Source organism: Lepidochelys kempii, chromosome 18 (assembly GCF_965140265.1).
Source record: "Lepidochelys kempii isolate rLepKem1 chromosome 18, rLepKem1.hap2, whole genome shotgun sequence".
In the NCBI taxonomy this organism is placed as follows: domain Eukaryota; kingdom Metazoa; phylum Chordata; order Testudines; family Cheloniidae; genus Lepidochelys; species Lepidochelys kempii.
This window is the reverse complement of record NC_133273.1, coordinates 17,972,348-17,991,860: the sequence shown is the minus strand read 5'-3', so window position 1 is coordinate 17,991,860 and position 19,513 is coordinate 17,972,348. Positions and strand designations below refer to the sequence as shown.

Genomic DNA, 19,513 nt, shown 5'->3' with positions numbered 1-19,513 from the left:
TGGCAAAATTAAGGAGCCAGATTCTCAGCTGGTGTAAATCAGTGTAACTCCATTGATGTTATTTTGATTTACAGCAGCTGAGGATTTTACAGCAACATTAGCTTGGTTACATTGCATATCTGGCAGACGTATTTTAATATTACTTTTTATTCAGTCCAATACATACCTTAATCAGTGTATAGAAAGAGGGTCTCCCTAGAACTGCAGATTTTGAGTATTTCCATCATAAGTTCTTGTCACAGCTACCTACCATGAAGGTGTATGCGAACAATTATATTGAGTCACTTATAATTAAAATGAATACCAGGTTTTCCACACATCCCCCTTATCGGAGAAAAAGTTACCTTTAATCTATTATTTGCCACCTTGTAAGCCAGCAGGAAAGAATCAGTCCAACTGAATAGATCTTGTATATTTAATTTACTGTCTTCAAAAGAACGCGTTACAATAGAGGGAAGGCAATGTTAACGCATAGTAAGTTATGCCGGGGAGTTGCACAAAATTAAATGATCTCCGTCTTACAGCAAGAATGAACAAGATGCTTTTACATTTTACTGCATAAAAGATTCGGGAGGCTGTATCTTCCCCTTGATGCAAGTGTAACCTCAATGTTAGTCAATGACACACGCACCTGCCAAAGGAGAACACAGGCCCTGTAAGCTCCCCTGCTGGAGTCAGTCACCTCTGTGCAAAGGGCCCGCCCAAGGTCTCTGCCCCATGTAAGCCACCCAGTTGGAGTTCAACACATCAGGTCCAATCAAGTCAATGGCAAAACTCCCACTGACTCCGAAGGTGCAGAATCAGGACCCTGAAGGGCTTGCAGGATCTATCACATGGCTTCCCAGACATACAGGACAGCTATTAAAATGCTTCACATGCATGTTAAATAAGCAATGAAGACCAAACAGTGCAAGCGTTTCTAGGGGAATGCATGCACGTTGGCGCTGCGCCCTTGGGCACAGAGAAATATGTACATCTCCTTCACACCCTACGCCCCGGTGGGTGGAACTGCACATCCAAAATGGCATTTTCGCTAGGTATTAAAATGATCAGCAGCCTCACACACCTTCCCATCCCGAAAAGGCAGCAGGACCAAACCTGGAGGGTGAGAAAACAGCTAAGCGGTGTTCCTCCCACAGCAATCTCCTTTTACATGCAGCGCAGGATTTGAGGCAGGGCAGCAGCTATCTGAAAAAGTTTTTGATGTGAATATAGTGATGGGGAAAGGTTCCTGGAGACCACGAACAGGAAGCGGCAGTGCGAGCTTCCCCTATATGGCCGTGCTGATGGGACTCAAACTCATTCAAACGGGACACGTCTAGGGGTGTGAGAGTAAATTAATCTCCCAGGTCGTCCTGGATCTTCCACCTGCTGGGCCAAACTAGGATCAACTATGTGGCTGGTGGGGGGCGGGGGTGTGTGTGTGTGTGTGTGAGTGAGAGAAACAGCCACCTCAGCTGGCCTTTCTGTGCCCATGACATGCTGCTTCTGATCCCAGCAGAAGGCAGAAAAGGGTATAATCTGGTACCTGTTTTGGTTGGGGGGGGGGGGAGAGCAGGATTTCCTGAAATCCCTTCATTTCTGAGCAGATGCGGGGGGGGGGGGGGATTTAATATCCATGGAAGTGAGAGACTGAAGCCGTGTTGATGGGGCAAGCCCTATACGTGCTTCCTTCACACAGTTCTGCCAATGCATGTCAACCTTGACCTGAAACAACCCTGCTGCTCCATTCCTGGGAGTTAATCACGCAAAGACTGCCAGTCTTCAGAGACAGACATAAATCAAGGTCTGGACTCGTTGTGGTTATTAAATAACCCAGGGTGCTTTAGAAGAGTCAGGGAGTTAACCACTGTGTCCTGGCCAAACTCCAGATGGGGTCTCACATCTCCTCTTCTCTCCTCTCCCCAAATGATCCTTCTAGCTGGATCGTCCCTGCATATTCTAAGCTCCTTTAAAGGCTCTGTCCCTTCCACATGAGAGGTGGCTGCATTTCAGGGACGGATGACCGGAGCACCATTGGGATGCTCGCTGAACATCATGTTTGGATGGAAGGTGCTATTCATTAGGTGAATCTATTCTTTGCGGTCCTACCCTATTCCCTGTCACAAGACCTAGATCTGCCTCCCAAACCCTCTGATCTCACTGGGCACAATTCACCCCTGCTCTAACTCCAACAGCTTCAGTGGAGTTATACACCAGGGACCAATTTGGCTCCCAGCCACTTGTGATCAGTGCAAGGCCACTTATACTCCGCAAAAACCAAAACACGACAGAAAATGAATAAAAAACAGGAAGCAAACGACGGTTCAGATTTCCCACTTTGTCTTTCCGTCGCTAATTTTTCAGGTGTAGGAACATACGAAAGGGTAACACAGAGGCTAGTACAATTTTTAACCTGCACCCATTGCATGGCTGGGATCCATCAGCCCATCTGCTTGCTCCAGCCAGCCAAGCAATGTGATAAGCTGGGGGTCGCACTTTACAGTCTCAGGAGCCTGTGGGCTTGACAACAGCTAGGGGGAACCACACACCTCCAGGGGTAATGCAGGATGGGAGCTGATCTGTGAGGTTCCCCCCTTGTCCAATCCTTTCCCCTCGCTCTGTAGGGGAACAGCTCAGTCCAGTGTCCCTCGCGCTCTCCGTCTGTGCTTGTATCCTTGTGTGGCTGTCGCTGGAAAAGGGCCAAAGGACAAATGGTCAGCTCTGCCCGTCTGACCCTCCGGGGAAATCTCAGAGAGCTCACCCCCCCACCCGAGACATAGCTCCACCATGGCTCCAGTCTTTACAGGGCCGGGCGGGGGCGGAAATATCTCAACTCCACCCTCCCCCTGGCCTAGGGTGCCCAGATGTTCTGATTTTATAGGGACAGTCCTGACAGTTGGGGCTTTGTCTTATATAGGCGCCTATTACCCCCCACCCTGTGTTCCAATTTTTCACCCTTGCTGTCTGGTCACCCTCTCCCTGGCCTTGCCTAGCCAGGCAGTGTCCAAGCTCTGACCTTTCCTCTCTCTCCACACAGGAAAACTCTTCTCCCAGCCTGTCCCCTCCCCTCTCTCGACTACCGCAACCTCTTCCCCAACACGCCCCCTCCCCGGTCCATCCATACTCAGATCCTCTTCTTTTACCGTCACTCTGACGATATCGCCCCCTCTCTGAATCCCCCTGCTGCCTCCCGCTCCCCCATTTCACCACGTCAAGTTCCAGTCTTGTAGTTTTCACCTTCCAAGCCCTTCTCAACTCAGCCCCTCCCTGCAGCTCTGCTTTGGTCCCTTATCTCACCTTCCCCCTGGTGCAGCCATGCCAGCAAACCCACCTGCTCCTCCCATAAAGAGGTCCCTGCACTTTCTCCCACCCTGTCCCCAATGCATGGGACTCCCCTCCCCGAACTTCTTCAAGACAGGGGACGATAGGCAGATGGGTGATGTCAAAGCAGCACTGGACACCACCAGTGAGATTTACACGCTGCAGTTCCAGCACCCAGGTGCCCTGCTCCTCTCCTGCTAACCCCAGCTACTTTTTTGCAGGGAGCCTTTTGCAGTTGGCACATTTCCTCCTGCCTGCAAAACTGCAATTCACACCCCTAGGCCGAAGAACAGGGTCATGTAGACAAGCCACAGCCACTTGGAGAAGCCCTCTTATTAGAAATGTGTGAACAGCTGGATGCATCACAGCCCGGGGATGCCTTGATTGTGGGGTGATAGATCGGTATACCAGCCCCCAGCACAAGAGCAGCGTCATGGCAATTAGAGCCTGATCCAATGCTCACTGAAGTGGGTGGAAAGATCCCCTTGATTTCAAAGGGCTCTGGATCGGGCCCTCTAAGAACTGAAAGAGGATTTCAGTATCAAAGCATCAGCAGCCTCTGGTGTGGGTACCTCCATTTTTACGTGACGAACTCGAGACCCCTCAAAGAAGCCCAAACTTCCAGACTGCACTGAGCACTCGCCTTGGGAAAACCAAGCTAAGCTACAGGTGTCTCAAGCATGACACCCAAAATCACTCGTTACTTTTGAAACTCTCCACCACCGTCTCAGCACTCGGAGAACCCCGATGCGCCGTTAAAACAGGGCTCCTCAGTCAAGGAACCAGAGCAAATCAACCTCCCAGACAACAGCGCTTCTTGGACAGGGTCAGTTTAAAAACACAGAGGATTTAAAAGAAATCTGTCTAGGTCCCAGGTCCCTCTACTGCATGTTACAAACCAGAATCCTGCCAACCCAGCCCCCTGGGTCTGATTTTCACAGGTGCTGAGTATCTACAGTGCTCACGGAAGTCAATGAGGACTGCAGGTGCTGGGCACCTCTGTAAATCAGGCCACTTCGGTCCTGCCCCGTGCCTCTGGCTGTACCCAATACACACTGTCCTGTAAGAGCAGCCAGGGCCACTGGGCATGGGTGGGCACTGGCTCACAGCCCCCGCCCCTTGCACGAAGGCACTAGTGCATTGCCCTGTCCAGGCAGGCTCCTGTCCCCGACTCACCATGCTGCATGTGCACCATGCGGCATAGCCCCTTCCCCGGCTGGTTCCTGTACATGGGCTTCACACACACTTTGTTGGCAGTGCCCGAGGCCAGGTCCGTCAGGAGCACACTGTGGATCTGCGGCGAGACGCTGAGGAGCGACGAGGGGCCCGTCTGCCGCCGGCACCTCACCCGGTAACCGAGGACTGGCCCATCGGCTGAGTCCCAGGAGGCCTTCAGGGTGTTGGGGCCCATGTCCTCGAAGCGCAGATGTCTCACCTTGGAGCTCTCTAGCCAGGGGATGGAGAGAAGAGCAGGTTAGAGGGGCCCAGTCATTTGGGGTCATCCCTCCTTCTGGGGCCCATTTTCCCCCATTAGTGACTGGCGCTGGGAAGAGGGCAGGGTTGACAGCTCTGCAGGCCACAGGCCCCTGTTTATCCGCAGAGCAGTGACAGCCTGGGCAGTCGCCGGACTCTCTCTGCATGGCTCCCCGTGCCCTGGAGGGGCCTGCTCCAGGCAGGAGGGGATAGTTCCATCTCCAGGGCTCGTGGAGTCCTCAGCGTCTCTGCTGACACTGACATCTGCCCGTGGTAACCGGGCTGTGATACCCCCATGCCCCAACTCACCTCCCATCTCCGCCATTGCTCACTCCAGAATCCTTCTGACTAAATCAAGCCGGATCTCGCCTGCTCTGCCAAGCTAAGCTCCAGAGACTTCACTTCATGAGAGCCCCTGACACATGACCCTTGTTAATGAGCTTCCACCCCAGTTACACCAACCACACTGGCGGAGTTTTGGCCATGTGCCCGAGGGGAGCTTATGACCTCCACCCCTCCGACACGCCAAGGCCACGAGGAAGGAGAGGACGACAGCACTGACTTTCCGTCCCTGGGGACTCCAGCATCCTCCCAGCCACCTCTGCTTGTGATGCTCCAGGTGGCTCAGGAGGACAGACTCTGTTGGAGACCTCTTGCACACCTACTGTCGAATTTTCATCAGTCCTACGCTCTGTCACGTTTCTATGATATGCATGCTCTGTTCCCTGAAAGCTGCATCGTCCCCCTGGCCACTTTCTACCCCCGGCCCTGCTAGGTGGCTTGGCTGACCAGCTCAATTGCTGGAGTCCTTTCCCTGAGGCGCAGCATTCCCTTGCTGTGGGGCGTTGGCTTTGCTTGCAAAGGTGAGGGGGCTGTGAGACACAAAACAGAGGGAAAAGGGCTTCCCCCGCAGTGCCTGGTCTGGCCAAAGAGGTGGTCACATTCTGGAGGAACCCCAGGCCACGCAGTGTTATATCACACCTGGGACTGCTGTGTCCTGTCGGCAGAAGGCCCCGCTCACTCACCTTCCTGTGTGCAAGCTTTGGCCGACAGGGCTTTCTCTTTCCCCGATTTATAGATGGCCGCCACAGTCACCAAGTAGGTGGTGTTGGGGGCCAGGTTCTCCACTACCGTGCTGTTGTGCGCCCCGTCCACTTCCAGCAGCTTAGCCGAATTGCCAGGCAGCGGCCCATACAGGACCTGGTAGCTCCCCACGCTTTCTGGCGTGGGAGCCCAGCTGACGCGGAAGCTGTGCGGCTTGGACTCCGAGATGAGAACCCGAGTTGGGCTGATTTCCTCTGTGGGAAGGAGGGAAAGGAAGACAAGTGTTGGTGTGATTCATGGCAGTAGAGCGAACTCCAGCCGGAGCAGCATAAATAAGCTGGGAGCCTCTTGGCCATCATGGAGGCAGAAGCAACTCGTCCCCAGTCAGACACGTCGACACAGCCCAATCCTGCTCTCAATCAAAAGGCTGCCAATGGGTACTAGTTTTCTGCACTTCTCCCTCAAACGGGTCCAGCTTCTGCTCACAATGTCACCCTCTAGTGGTCACCAACTCCTCGTCACCCGCTAGTGGTCACCAGTAGAGGATGGGATGCTTGCTCCTGCCTCAGCTCAGACACCTGGGTCTTTCAGCTCAGGGGGGAGTGCCTCATGGTTTTAGACCCAGCGGTCCCGGGTTCCTTCCCAGCTGACAACGACCGCCCCCTCGGTGCGTGGTGTTATACACGCCTGGGTTATCACACGGGGATAGCGAGATAGGGAGTGCAGGTCTACGGAGCTCTTTCCACCTGCTTGTGCTTTGCTTCCCTTTACCCCGATGGCATCCACCGATCAGCACTGGGTAAGCCAGGGGAAAGCCGAGACTTCCAGTTTCCAACTAAATTCTGCTGTTTTTTTCTCTATATTCATGAGAACGGCCATACTGGGTAAGACCAATGGTCCATCTAGCCCAGGCTCCTGTCTCCCACAGCGAGGAGTGAACAGAATCAGGCAGTTGGGGTGACCCACCCCGTTTTCCCCTTAGAATCTGCAGAGATTTTAAGGCCAGAGGGACTCACTGTGTGGCCATGTAATCTGACCTCCTGCGTAACCCAGGCCAAAGAATTCCACGGATTGATTCCTGCATCACGCCCACACCTCGTGGCCGAGCTAGAGGGTCTCTCTCAAACCCATACTCACTCTCCTCATGCCTCGGCTCTAAGGTCTGGGCCAGGGACTGTCTGCGTTACGTGTCCATATGGCACCGGCACCATGGGGCTCATCATCTTACCTTCCAGCGTGGTGACCCTGGTGGTTTGTGGAGGGATATAGTGCTCGTTGGACTCTGGAATGAGCACGACCTCGTAGGTGGTGTCTGGTGAGAGATCGCTCAGGAAGAGGCCAGTGTGATCCCCGGATACTTGCTTCACTAGCTTTCTCCTCGGGTCGTCTGTAGGGGCGTACTCCACTACGTAGTAGCCAGTGTCACTGGAGAGGAGCCTAGGCCACGTCAGACGGAAGCTGCTGGAGGTGATCTCCATGGCGCGGAGCCGCTTGGCTCGGATAACATCTGGGAGAGAAACAGCATAAGAAGTTACTGGAGGATCAGAGAAGTCCCACTGATTCTCCGTGCCTGTGCAAACAACTCCCTCCCATCACATCGGCAGCAGCAGCTTCGTTAAGCACAGAAAATGCAGGTGAGCATTTCGCATTGCCCAGGTAGCTGGGGTTCGCCTCTCATGCTAGGAGCTCTAAACACATTAGAAATAACTCTACACACAGCTCAGATCACACTTAGTTGCAATGCAGCCACTTCTGGGGTGGAACAGGGCAGCTGGTTAGCAGCTCATAGCAACACCGCACAACAGGTTGGAGCTGGGCTGCCATGAACCAGTCCCTTTGTTTGTTTGTTTTTATTAAAGATTCTGGAGCCACAAAAATGCCTCTGGCCTTTGCCTCAAAGCCATGAAGCAAGTGTAAACAGAAGCAGGGGAGAGTGGATCATTTTCGTCACTTCCAAGTGACACCCCCTTGTATCCGTTATCATCCATAGAGTACCAGGGCGGCACTTGTAAAGAGCAAGTGTATCTCTCTCCTACGCCCACCAGATGGCGGTGGAAACCACCCCCCAAAAAGCTGGCACAGGGCTCAGAACCGCACAGCTGTGTCTGTCTGTGGCGGGTGGCCGCTCTACACCAGATGCCCACTGAATAGTACCAGGCCCTCAGCTCCAAAGAGCCCTCGTTCAGCAGCACACGCTGCTCAGAGCTGGAGAGAGCAGCTTCAGCTGGGACAGGACAGGGCAGCTCCACCACCGCCCGCCCTGCCACCATGCCCCTCCGCATCAGTCATACCCCCCGCCCACCGCCACAAGGACTGCATGGAGGGCAAGCTGTTGGGATGGAGACACCTGCCTCACTGGGGCTGTGCTGAGAACCGCCCCCATCCCCACCCCACGCTCCTCTCACCCTGGCCCCCGACAGTCCTGGGCTGGTATGGCTGCCAGGCGGAACTGGGCTGGAACCTCCGACCCCGAGGCCGGAGATCCAACCCAGCCCAGCCCTGCAGTAACTGGCATGCAGCAGTCATCTCTGTATGCTAACGCCTCGGGGGGGGGGCACTTCCCCGGCCTGCCGTGGCAACCCCGGCCCTGCTGGGATGTTCACGGGGAAGCCGACTGCGTTTGCACAGTGTGCGTTCCCCGCCTAACACGGGAATGGGGGCCTGCACATGGGCGCAGCCTGCTGCAAGCGCGGGGCAACCGCTTCCCTTGGGGGGAAACTCTCCTTAGCTCACGCCGGGGACAGGAGGGATGCACCACCTGAGAGGCAGGCAGTGCTACTGTCCCCATATCACCAGAGTGGGGAACTGAGGCCTAGCGAGGTGAATGGTCTGGTTATCCTGCCCTCTGCTCCCACGGACTTCCGGCCAGGAAAGCCTCGCCCGAACTCACACAGAGACAGCGACAGAGCTGGGAACAGAACCCACGAGCTCTGACTTTTAGTCCCACGTGGGTCCACCCTCCAGAGGTCAATCCCCTGCCTCCCAAGGAGCCAAGTCAAAGCACCAGCTCCTCTGAAGTGCCCAGGGTCAGCCAGCACGGAAGAAGAGGCCATTCTCCCCAGGAGACTCCATGCCCCAGCCCTGCTGCTGTGGAAGGGAGGCGGGGGAGAGTTAGGGGGTTATTTGGCATTTGCTGAGTCCCCTGCATTCATCCCGGCTGAGGTCACCCATCCCAGTGCTCCACAGATGCTCCATTGTGTTGTGGCACCCCGTGCTGCAGAGTTCCCCGCCCCTTGCCCTGTCCACTCCTTTCCCCCATTCTGTCCCAGAGGCGGCTATCTCCAGGGCTGGCAAAACAGTGGAGCCCCCATTGTCCCCTGCCACCACTGATTCCCTCTGGCCACATCCTTTGCCACCTCCCTTGGTACCATTGCCAAGCCCTTCTCTGCAGCCCTTGGCATCTCAACTCAACACCTCTGGCGCAAGGGCCTTCTCCTCTGCAGCTCTCACCATTCCCAGGGCCTCAGCACCCCCTTGCCTTCAACATGCCCCCCAAAAAGCCTTTTCTTCCTTGCTCGAGCCTCTTCCTCTGCTGCGTTTCCTTCCCTGCAGAGCCATCTGTGTGCACAAGCTGGAGAGGTTGGAACCCGACTATGGCTCTTCTGTTGCTCCTGCAAGGGGGAGCAGGACATTGCCTGGGACTGGCAGGGCTCCCAGCCGGCATTCCCAAGGCCTTGAGCCTTATTAGAGGAACAAGCCCACCTCTCACTGTATTGGCCCGTGGGCCTGCCCAGTGCACTGCTGATGGGCTGCTGACAGTGCAGATGACTGGAAGCAGCAGGCCACCGTCTGATAAGATTTCAGAGTAACAGCCGTGTTACTCTGAAATGTAATTACTAATGCAAAATGAAGTGAGCTGTAGCTCACGAAAGCTCATGCTCAAATAAATTGGTTAGTCTCTAAAGTGCCACAAGTACTCCTTTTCTTTTTGTCTGATAAGAGACTCCCTTTTGCTTTACTGGCTCCAAACCACACAGCTTCCTGCCTGAGTGGGAAAGGGAGGAGCTGGGAAAACTCAGTTCAGCCATGAGCCCGTGATGCCAGCCACTGGCAGAGGGGAAGCCTTTGCCTGGGGCTTGGACCAGTAGGCTGTCCTACTGCATCCTCCCCTTCCACCTTGAGCTCAAAATGCTTTACACATATCACTGTCCAACAAGCACAGGTGGGGAAACTAAGGCACTGAGCACAGACCTGACTTCCCAAAGAGCACACAGCAAATCCACAACAGAGCTAGGAACATCACCCAGATCTCAGCCTGCCCGGGAACCAGAAACCCAGCCTTCCTCCTTTAAACTGCTGGAGTTCCAGGCCAGCTCCCTGGTAACCAGAAAGCAGCTTCAGTTTTTCCTTTGAGCTGTTTATGGGCTTGCCCAGCTGGGCAGGAACATTCCACATCTGCCATGCCCTCGCTTTCCCCCTTCACCAGCCAGCAGCATTCAACGCCCCCTCCTCCCTGGTTCCCATCGTGCATTGTAAGAACTCCCTGAAGCCCTGGGAGCTGCTCCCGATCCTGCCACTCCATGCAGTGCGATTCCTAAGGGCACAAAGGACCAGCTCAGTTCAAACCTCAGAGACTGAGATTGAGGTGCTGGAAAGAACATTTATCCTGTCAAAGGCCAAATGCACTTGGGCTGGAAATGAATCATCTCTGAGACAGAGCCCCCCAGGGGTGTTGTGTGAGAATCGGGGGGTGCAAACTAACATTGCTCCGTCCATGGAATTAACCTGTTTTACATCAGCTGGGGATCTGGCCTGTAGCTTGCTTACAGCACTGTGCCCTGCTGCCTCGCTGGAACTGCCGTGGCCACCAAGCAAAGCCAATAAGCCACAGAGAGCTGGGCACGTGGCTTGTTTGATTCAGCACCCTATGGATTTCTGATTTAAAACTAACGTTAGGCTTGCAGGATGTTATTCCCTAGGCATTGATTCCAGCTGAAGCTTTCCAATCACCAATGATTACTGCACCCCCGACCACCCGCCGTTAGTGATCGGACTCTCACTCATTGCGTCTTTGTGGCTCATGAAGGATGGACACAGACGAGCACTTTTCACAGCCATGAGCTTGTTGGAAATTTCTTGATTCTCAGTGAGCCCAAGACTAAGGTGGCAGGAAACCTCCTTTCTTCATCTGCAAAGGAAATATCGTTCTTCTCTGTGCAATCGCCTGGGTCGGGACCCAGGAGACCTGGATCCAGTTCCCAGCTCTGCTGCTGGCTTGTGGGATGACCTCAGGCAAACCACTTCTCCACTCTGTGTCTTGGTTTCACCATCTGCAAAATGGGGAATAAGGATACCGCTCTCCTTTGTAAAGCCCTTTGAGATCCAAAGTGCTGCATAAGAGCTAGGCATTAATTATTGTTCTTATATTACCACCTCCACCCCGGCTCAGCTGTGACCTTGGACAAATCCCTTCAGCTCTGTGCCTCAGTATTCCTATCTGGGCTATTGATATCTACCAACCGTTCCGAGGCACTGGGATGGAAAACGCTAGGTGCTAATAGGATCAGGCTCCCAAAGGTTCATTTCAAACAGAATGGCCAGTCGTCGTCCATTTTCACAAACAAACGCAGGTTAGAACAGACTGAATTCTGCCCATTGAGGGTAGGGCCTCACATCTGCCGAGCCCGGTGGGCGCTATTCTTTATCAGATTGGGAAAACATGTTCCCTGACTACACAATGGGCCCGGGTCCCTGACACGGAGCCTTCGCCGTGGGCTGCGGAGCTCACAGACGTGCTGCTCTCCCGGGGGCTGTGTTGGAGCCGGCTGCAGTTTCTGTTGCTACTGTGCATGTAGGGTCCTGCAGCGGAGAAGGTGCCAAAGGGTGATGTCAGTTTCTACAGAGCACAGCCACCGATCAGACATGAGCAGGGAGAGACCCACACGTCACCCCCCAGGGATTCTTTGATTGCAATCCAGGTCCGTCCCTTGGAGAATAAAGCCAGACTCTCTCCTCCAACTACAGTACCTTGAGAATAGGTGCGTGTTTCTTAGCATTTTCAGGGGACACTAGCAGCTTAATCGTGGGCCACTCTTCTCACCTGCGCTGGTGTACGTAGAGAGTAACCCACTGGAAGTCAGAAAGGTTACACTGTGGAACCAGGCACTGCCATACTAGATTGGACCCTGGTCCATCTGGTCCAGTGTATTTCAATGCCACTGTCTCTAAGAAGCAGCCTCATCGCCTGTGCTACGTTGCTCAGCCGTTTCCCCAAGATCCGATTTATTTTCTCTGAGTCTGGCTGTCTGTCGCGGGTATTTCACTGGTGCCCGTTGCAGGCTGTGATGGTTTGGCCTGGTGAAAGGAGCAGGATCAACAGCCTTTAGGCCCTTTATATCTTCGCTGTGGAAGGGCAGAATGGAGATCATCCTGTACACTTGCTGTCTGCTGGCCAGCGGAGAGTGGCACATTGACGAGGGGGTGACAGACTTAGGTTCCGTCAATTCAAGCAGGAAAGCGAATGCCAGTGATTGTCTCCGCGGATTTAAAGCGATAGCGGACAGCTTAGAAGGGGTGCCCAACAGCCCCCCTAGACTGGGGGAGGCCAGGGCGGTGGGGGTGGAATGAAGTAACTGTGGGAGAGACAGTTGCCTTGGTCAGTCTCCTAGCCCAGCCTGAATCTCCTCTCACTTACAAGAGTTTTACACCATCACAGCTCCACTGACTTCAACAGGGCTACTCCCGATTGACACCAGAGCAAGCCGAATCAGAACCTGGCACAGTCTGTCAAGCCATTTACACTCACCGACCTTCCCAGCACCCCTCACCGCAGGTCAGTTGATATTATTATACCCATTGTATGCGGAGGGAAACTGAGGGAGAGAGATGATGTCACTTTTCCACAGAGGCAGGATTAGAAACCAGCAGGGGGGAGCCCCCATATGTCCCAAACACGAGTCTATTCCCCTTCTCTCACTCACTCTCAGCACTGGCTTGGATCTAAAACTCCAGCATGACTCCCAGACCAGACAGCTTTGGTTTATTAGCTGCCTGCTTAGATCTCTGAGCAAATCTTTAGAAGCGAAGGAGATGCTTCTGAAGGGAGCAAGGAGGAGATAAAGGCTAATGCAGCTCATAAAAGAGGTGCGGCCCCTCCAATTTACTCCTTTTGTGGGTTGTTCCCATGCTCATGTTCACACCTGAGGCAAGTGCTGCATGGGAGCCAGGTCCATACTGCGGGTGTATAGCAACGAGCGGGGATGAAACCCAGCCCCCTCCTGGGCAGGGGTGGAGGGAGGAAACTGGCCAATTTCATTACAAAGCTCATTTGTGCACCTACAAAAGGCCTTTTAACTTACTATCTTGTTTCAAGAGATGAGGACAGGATAATGAGGATAATAATGGCAGCTCCAGGCCTTTTCCCATGCTGCCTGCTCGCTTGGAACGGCCTCCCTGCACTGCATGCCAGCTGCCTTCCCATGGCATATGTGCTTTGTGAACCCACAGCTATGGGGAAGGGAAGGCAAAGGGGTCTGCACCGGGGCCTGCTCTTGGCAACTCCCACCATTTTATTGAGGCAGTTGGTATTTTTCTTAAAGCCCCAGCTCCTGGAGTCATTGGCATAGGGGGGAATCCTAGATTCATTTAAAAAACCAAGGAGTCTAGGCTTCACCAATGCAGAGCAAAGCTTGGCCTGAGTGCAAGCCAGATGCTCACAATCCAGAAGGCAAAGGAACACAGCATGTATTATTGCTGACAATCTCGTGATCTTCACGCCAGATCCCGGAGGGGCCTGACTTATGATTGGTGTGCGCTAGGAGCTGGCGATGACTCTCCCCGGCTTCTGGGCTGCTGCAGCTCATTTGCCAGCTGGGGTTTGTCCAGCACCTCGCACATTGCAGCCACGGCTGCGAGATACATAGTACATGCTCCCTGATCCCCCAACTGGAGGAGAGGGGGAAGCCCCGGCTTGTCACCCAGCTACTCTGCAGATGTGTTTGGGTTTCTTTTCTTTTTTATAGTTATAACGTATGACTTTTTCATCCTTGGTTTTCTAAATATTGGCTTTTCTTTAGTGACAAAATTGCTGTGTCAATAGGAGACCATGGAAAGGGTTAACTGGCTCCTCCACACCGAGCTCTAACCAGTCTCCCCTAGCAGGGGCCGCGCAGGGAAGGGAAATACCCTTTCCAATAGAGTCCGCCTCCGGAAAGCGACTGGAACGCCTCGCAGGGCCAAAGGAACTTGCTCAGCTTCCCAAAGAAATCCTAGAATACTAGGAGGCTTGGGCCAGGCCTCAGCTTCGCAAGGGCAGGCAACACCCCGAGGAATGGCACTGAAGAGCCGCGTGGAGGACGAGAGTCGTAGGTAAGGACGTGCAAACGAGCACAAGGCGTTCGCTTTGCTTCGGCAAGTCTGACCATGAAAATCTAACCCACCTTTGGCCTTCCACTCTTACCAATCACTCCAATTCCACAGCCACACTTGCCACAAACAGGCTTGCTGCCAACGTGCTAACCTTGCCTAGTCTGGCCACGATTTTCCTGGAATCCCGCTAGGAACCATATTTAATGATTATTAAAGAGAGCAGCATGACAGGTGGCCGCAGGGCAAGACCTTGATCCTTTGGTGAATGCCAGCCGCCGCAGATACACGCAGCCATGTTAGGTTAGCTCTGTTCCACAGGGTCAGCGCTAAGCGAGTCGACCCTGCCAACAGTTCTATCAGCACTGGGTGTATTCTATGCATGCAGCGGGTTCTTACGATTATTCTCCTTTGTTTGGATGGGACAGCTTCGAACCGCTTGACGTCTTTGAAATGTTTGTTTAAAACTTTTGGAAAACATTCGCCGTCCATCTAGAAATCAAATGAACCCACGGCAATTTACTGCCCTATTGTTGAGTTCTACAGAGTCACTTCATGATTTATGGCTTCCGGCTACTTGATGGACATTAACGAAGTAATCTTCTAAGGCAAGCCGGTGTTATCCCTGTCTTACAGAGGGAGAAACTAACTGAGGGAAGTTAAGTGACTTACCCAGTGTCCCAGAGGGAATCAGTGGCAGAGCTGGGATACAACTTGGAAAATCCTAGCTCGCACTAACACATGCCACTCAAGAGCCCACACCACCACCTATGTAGCCTGGACTGGTGTGTTTACATACTAAAGAACAAATTGTTCCATCAGGCTTACTGGGCAGCCTGGTAATCTTTTTGGCTGGAATTTACTAGGGTGCCACAGAGAATTAGGCACCAATCTCCCCTTATGTTTCAAAGGGATTTGGGCACCTAACTCTTTATTTTCTACAGCTAAACCTCCTGCTCTGCTCCGAGTTCCCTGGGTAACCATTAACCTGTGGAGACAGAAGAAAAGTTCTTGGGTCTGGTGCATTTTCCTGCCTGGATTGATGAGCAGGGAAGCCAATGACCTGCATCTGTGATGATTCATTTCCAGATCTGGGGGGTTTCAAAGGAATCCAGACAACTCGTGTCTGAGCTCCCTTCTCTTCTCCCCCACCCAGCAAATCATTGTAACGCGAACACAGCTAACTGCCCCCAGCCCGCAGAAGGGAACAGACCCTGGCTTGTTTCCATTGTAGCGTGCAGGGGGACATTACCGCTGCAAGACCTTGTGGGATCTTCCCCAAAGGGAAGACAAGAATTTGTCCCCACTCTACCCCCAACCTCCTCAAGGCCTGGGGTCACTCCTGGACAAGCAAGATCAATGCCGCAGCTGTCCTAGGTCAATAGGAGGTCTCCTCACCAGCCCACACTACGGTCCCAACCTCTGCTAGCAACGGTTGGGGAAGCCAATCTACCTGACACAGTGGCAATGCAGAGTGTCTAGGGGGATTCATACCCTGCCAGCTCCTCAGGGCAGGGGCCTTCTTCTTATCTTCACATCCGAAGAAACGCGGAGCACTGGAGCCAGATTTTCAAAGGTATTGAGGCACCTAACGACGCAGACCTGCGCCTGGCAGGATTTCTACGAGCCCAGAAGCAGGTTAAGCCCCTAACTCCCATTGGTTTCGTGCCTAGCCAGCTTAGGCGCTTTAGAAAATCCCCCTCAGCCCCTAGCTGAACAGTTAGGCACCTAAATGCCTTTGAGAATGGGGCCTTTGTCACGGCAACCCACACGGCGTGGCGCTAGCGGGGGCTGGACCTCACATCGAGGCTGAGGAGCCTGTTACAGCCTCGACTAGCAGAGCTGGATCTGTTACCTCAGGCAGCAGAGGCTCCTGCTTTAAGACACGGAGGCCCCCGATCTAATACCTTCTGCGGCTCCTGAGCCCACCCGGGGTGCAGTGCACATCTCCCTCAGCACACATCTGTGTAGGACACCGGCTGACCCCGACTTTCGCCCCTCCCCTGAACTGAGCATTCTCAGAAGCGCCGCAAGGTCTGGCCACATGCTGCGATTCAGTAAAATGGGCTTAGCCCAGTGGTCCTCAAACTGTGGGGAGCATCCCCATGGCGGGGGTGCAGAGGAATGTTTGGGGGGGCACGGCAGGGAAGGAGTAGCACCCAGCCCCGCTGCGGCCCCGGCTCCTGGCCCCAGACCTGCACCCCCGGTGTGGCCCCAGCCTTGGTCCCCTTACCCCTGTCCATGTCCCCTCCCCTTCCCGGCAGCCCCGCTCCCGGCCCCTAGGGTGGGGTGTGGACAGGGGCAAGGGGGGCTGTGATCGTGAAAAGTTTGAGGACCACTGGTTTGGCCCCTCTGCGTTCTTTATGGGACTGGAGGAGCCGTTCTTGTGGTGCCCCCGTTCCCCACCAGAGGGCACGGAGGAAATGCTGGGAGATTCCCAGCCCTGGCTTTGCAGGCCAGAGACCTCCACAGAAGGTTCGCAGAAATACCTGAACTCTAGGGTGCTTCCCCAAACCGAGGAACTGGCTGGCATTCACCCATCCCCCTCCCATCCCCCGCAAAGGGGCATCGCTAACTGGAACGTCTCTCCCCAGGCGAGCCAGCGCATGGTACCTATGATGGCGTCCCTCAGCTCCTTGGTGATGATGGGCAGGTCATCCACATCCACAAAGTACAAGTGCTTCTCTGGAGGCTGGCTGGCAGCTGCTGAAAGCTCCAGGTAGTTCCCCCGCCCGGTGCTGATGATGAAGACCGTGACCTCCATGTCCTTCAGCAGCTGCATGGGCTGGGAGATGTCATCAGTAGAGAAGCCGTCCGTCACCCACACCAGCACCTTGGGCACATCCGCCCGGGCGCCAGCTTCATCCGTGAAGAACTTCTCCTTGGCGAAGGAGAGGGCTTTGCCCGTGTTGGTGTCCCCCATCAGCTGCTGCGTGTCCCGGATGGCCTGTTGCACCGCCCCGGTGGACAAGTACCGGTCGAAGGGGAACTCTATGGTGGGCACAGTGCTAATGTGGATGATGCTGGTCTGGACGTCGCTGGGGCCAAAGGTGAAGGGTCGCAGGAGGCCCCTGATGAACTCCTTGACCCTAGAGAACTCGTAGTAGGAGACGCTGCCAGAGCTGTCCAGCAGGAAGAGGAGGTCCCCCTCTGAGTCTGGAATGAACGGCTGGAGACCTGGCAGAGAGAGACAGAGAGGAGGTTATTGCAATGATGTGACCCAATCCAACCCCTGCCACAGGAGTCTGGTAGCAGTGAATTTGCTCATTTTTGGCCAGATCCTGAGGTCCATATGCAGGCACTCCAATGGGAATTTGCCAGAGTAAGGACCTCAGGACTGGCCCCGTGTTTATACATTTTCTGACTTGGTATAAAGACTCCTGGGTTCTACTCCAGGCCCTGCCACTGACCCTCATGACTTGCCCGGGCTGGCACGTCACATCACCTCTCTGCACCTCCCTTTCCCTGCCTGCACGGCAGCATTCATTGTCCTTATCTGCCTCACCTGCTGGGTGTGGAGCTTAATTTCTGCAGAGCAATGTGAGATCCTCAGATGAGGAGTGCAAAGCAGGGAGACAGACATAGCCAAAGGCTTGTACCTTTTAATATGACCACAGACTCTATGTAGTGACAACTCAAGAACAGAATTTGTTCTCTAAACACCCTTCTAATGGAGACATTTGGAAGCACTTAACCCAGAAATGGGAGTGCATGGAAGGGTCTAATCCAAAGCCTCTTGAAGTCAACAGCTTTGGCTGTTTGGACTCTCTGTGTGATGAAGGCTGGGGTGAGAGGCGTTCAGGAGACAATCGCTCCCATACAAAGGGGAGGGGAGGCGTTCAGGAGACAATCGCTCCCATACAATCTGGCATATCTGAGGGCCCCGATGCTACCTGCACAGCCCCCGGGCTGCAGCAGAAAAGATTACGTTTGGACCATGACTGCAAGCAGAGGCGTGGATCCACAGTGTGTGAAGAACCATGCTACAGCACCGCGGCTGGGACCCGTGCCTTCCGCAGGAGGGTTAAAATCATGCAGGCAGCTACTGTAAACAGGATCCTGGGTCACCCAAACACAGCCAACAAGTCCCAGCGCTGCCGAGCGCCTCTCACCCTCCTGCTCTTGCCAAAGGCACTGAGTCAGGCCTGGCCTCTGCAAGCACCGTCCTTTTAGGGGCATGTTCTGCACGCCTTCCAGGGCAGAGATCAGCCAGTGACAGCAAGAGTCAGGATGCAGAGTGCAGCTCCAGTGGTGGACGAGCCAGGCAGCGGCTCGTGCTGCATCTCTGCTCTCCAAGGCTCCTCGCCAAGTTCCTTTTAAAGTCACATTTTGCAAAGAAACACACACAGGGAAGGAGGGAGGGCAGGAGAAAGGATTATTCCTGGTATTACACCAGTACCTCAGAGCCCCATTGAGCGAAGCGTTGTGCAGACGCAAGAGAGACTGTCTCTACGGCAAAGAGCTCGCGGTATCATAGCTAAACTGACACCGGATGGGAGAGGAAAGAGGCACAGAGACCCTTGTGAAAGTCCCACAGTAGATCACTGGCAGCTCCCAGAATAAAGCCCAGAGCAGTGTCCTACCCACTGGACCACGCTGCCCCTTGCGTAACAAGAAAGGAGAGAATGCTCAACGACATTCATCTTCCTGGAGATCAGCACAGCCCGCAGGCATATGGAGCCGAAGCTGCTGCTGACCTCCCAGACAGAGCAAGGCGGGAATGTCCACCCCGGCCCCAGGCAAGTCCTGCCATCTTCTCCCAAGGGGGCAGTGAGACAACAAGGAGGGCCCCATGGAGAGTGGGGGAGCGTTCCGTCCATGCCAGTCAGGAGATGGGACCTGGTGCAGTTCTGCGGCTGTGGTACAGGGGCGCTATGGGGCTATTCCAATGGGAAAGGTAGTGACTTTGATTCCTCAGCAGGTAATAAGAACACCTTGCCCTTCTATAACACCTTCCATCCGGCGATCTCAAAGCACTTTACAGACACGCTCACCCACAACACCCCATTTTACAGATGGAGGCCTGAGAGGGTCCGTGACTTACCCAGGGTCACACCGGGAACCAGTGGCAGAGTCAGAAATCAAACCCTTGGGGCCTAGCTGCCGATCTCCCCCCATAAAAATCGATTTGTTCCCACACGCGTCCCTATTGCGCAGCACACAGGCCATCTCCTGGCCTGTTCCCCCACGCTGCCAGGGGCTGGAAGTGTTCTAGCTGTCCCAGCCGGCGCAATGTTCGGACCCTTGAGGCTCTGAAACATCCATGGCAGCCAGACCTACGGTCTCAGCCCGGGGCAGAGCAAGCTCCAGAACCAGAAGCAAACAGCTGGGAAGAAACAGGCAGAGTCACGGCTAAGGGAATGGGACACAGAGGAGGAGGCTTCTCCGA

The 19,513-nt window shown here is 54.3% G+C and overlaps 1 protein-coding gene across 2 annotated transcripts in view; it reads right to left on the bottom strand.

The window, feature by feature from the left end:
• Window positions 1–401: 401 nt before the first annotated feature.
• The window catches only part of VWA1 (von Willebrand factor A domain containing 1), a 29,945-nt gene continuing 10,833 nt past the window's right edge, over window positions 402–19,513 (bottom strand). The window contains exons 2-6 of one of the 2 annotated variants that reach the window (XM_073316772.1): window positions 16,738–17,301; window positions 7,049–7,354; window positions 5,802–6,074; window positions 4,480–4,749; window positions 402–2,671 (exon numbers count right to left, since the gene is read on the bottom strand). In XM_073316772.1, coding sequence (XP_073172873.1) covers window positions 2,616–2,671; window positions 4,480–4,749; window positions 5,802–6,074; window positions 7,049–7,354; window positions 16,738–17,301 — 1,469 coding nt within the window. In that variant the 3' untranslated portion in view covers window positions 402–2,615. The remainder of the gene's footprint in view (window positions 2,672–4,479; window positions 4,750–5,801; window positions 6,075–7,048; window positions 7,355–16,737; window positions 17,302–19,513) is intronic. The other variant, XM_073316773.1, reaches the window with a different exon arrangement.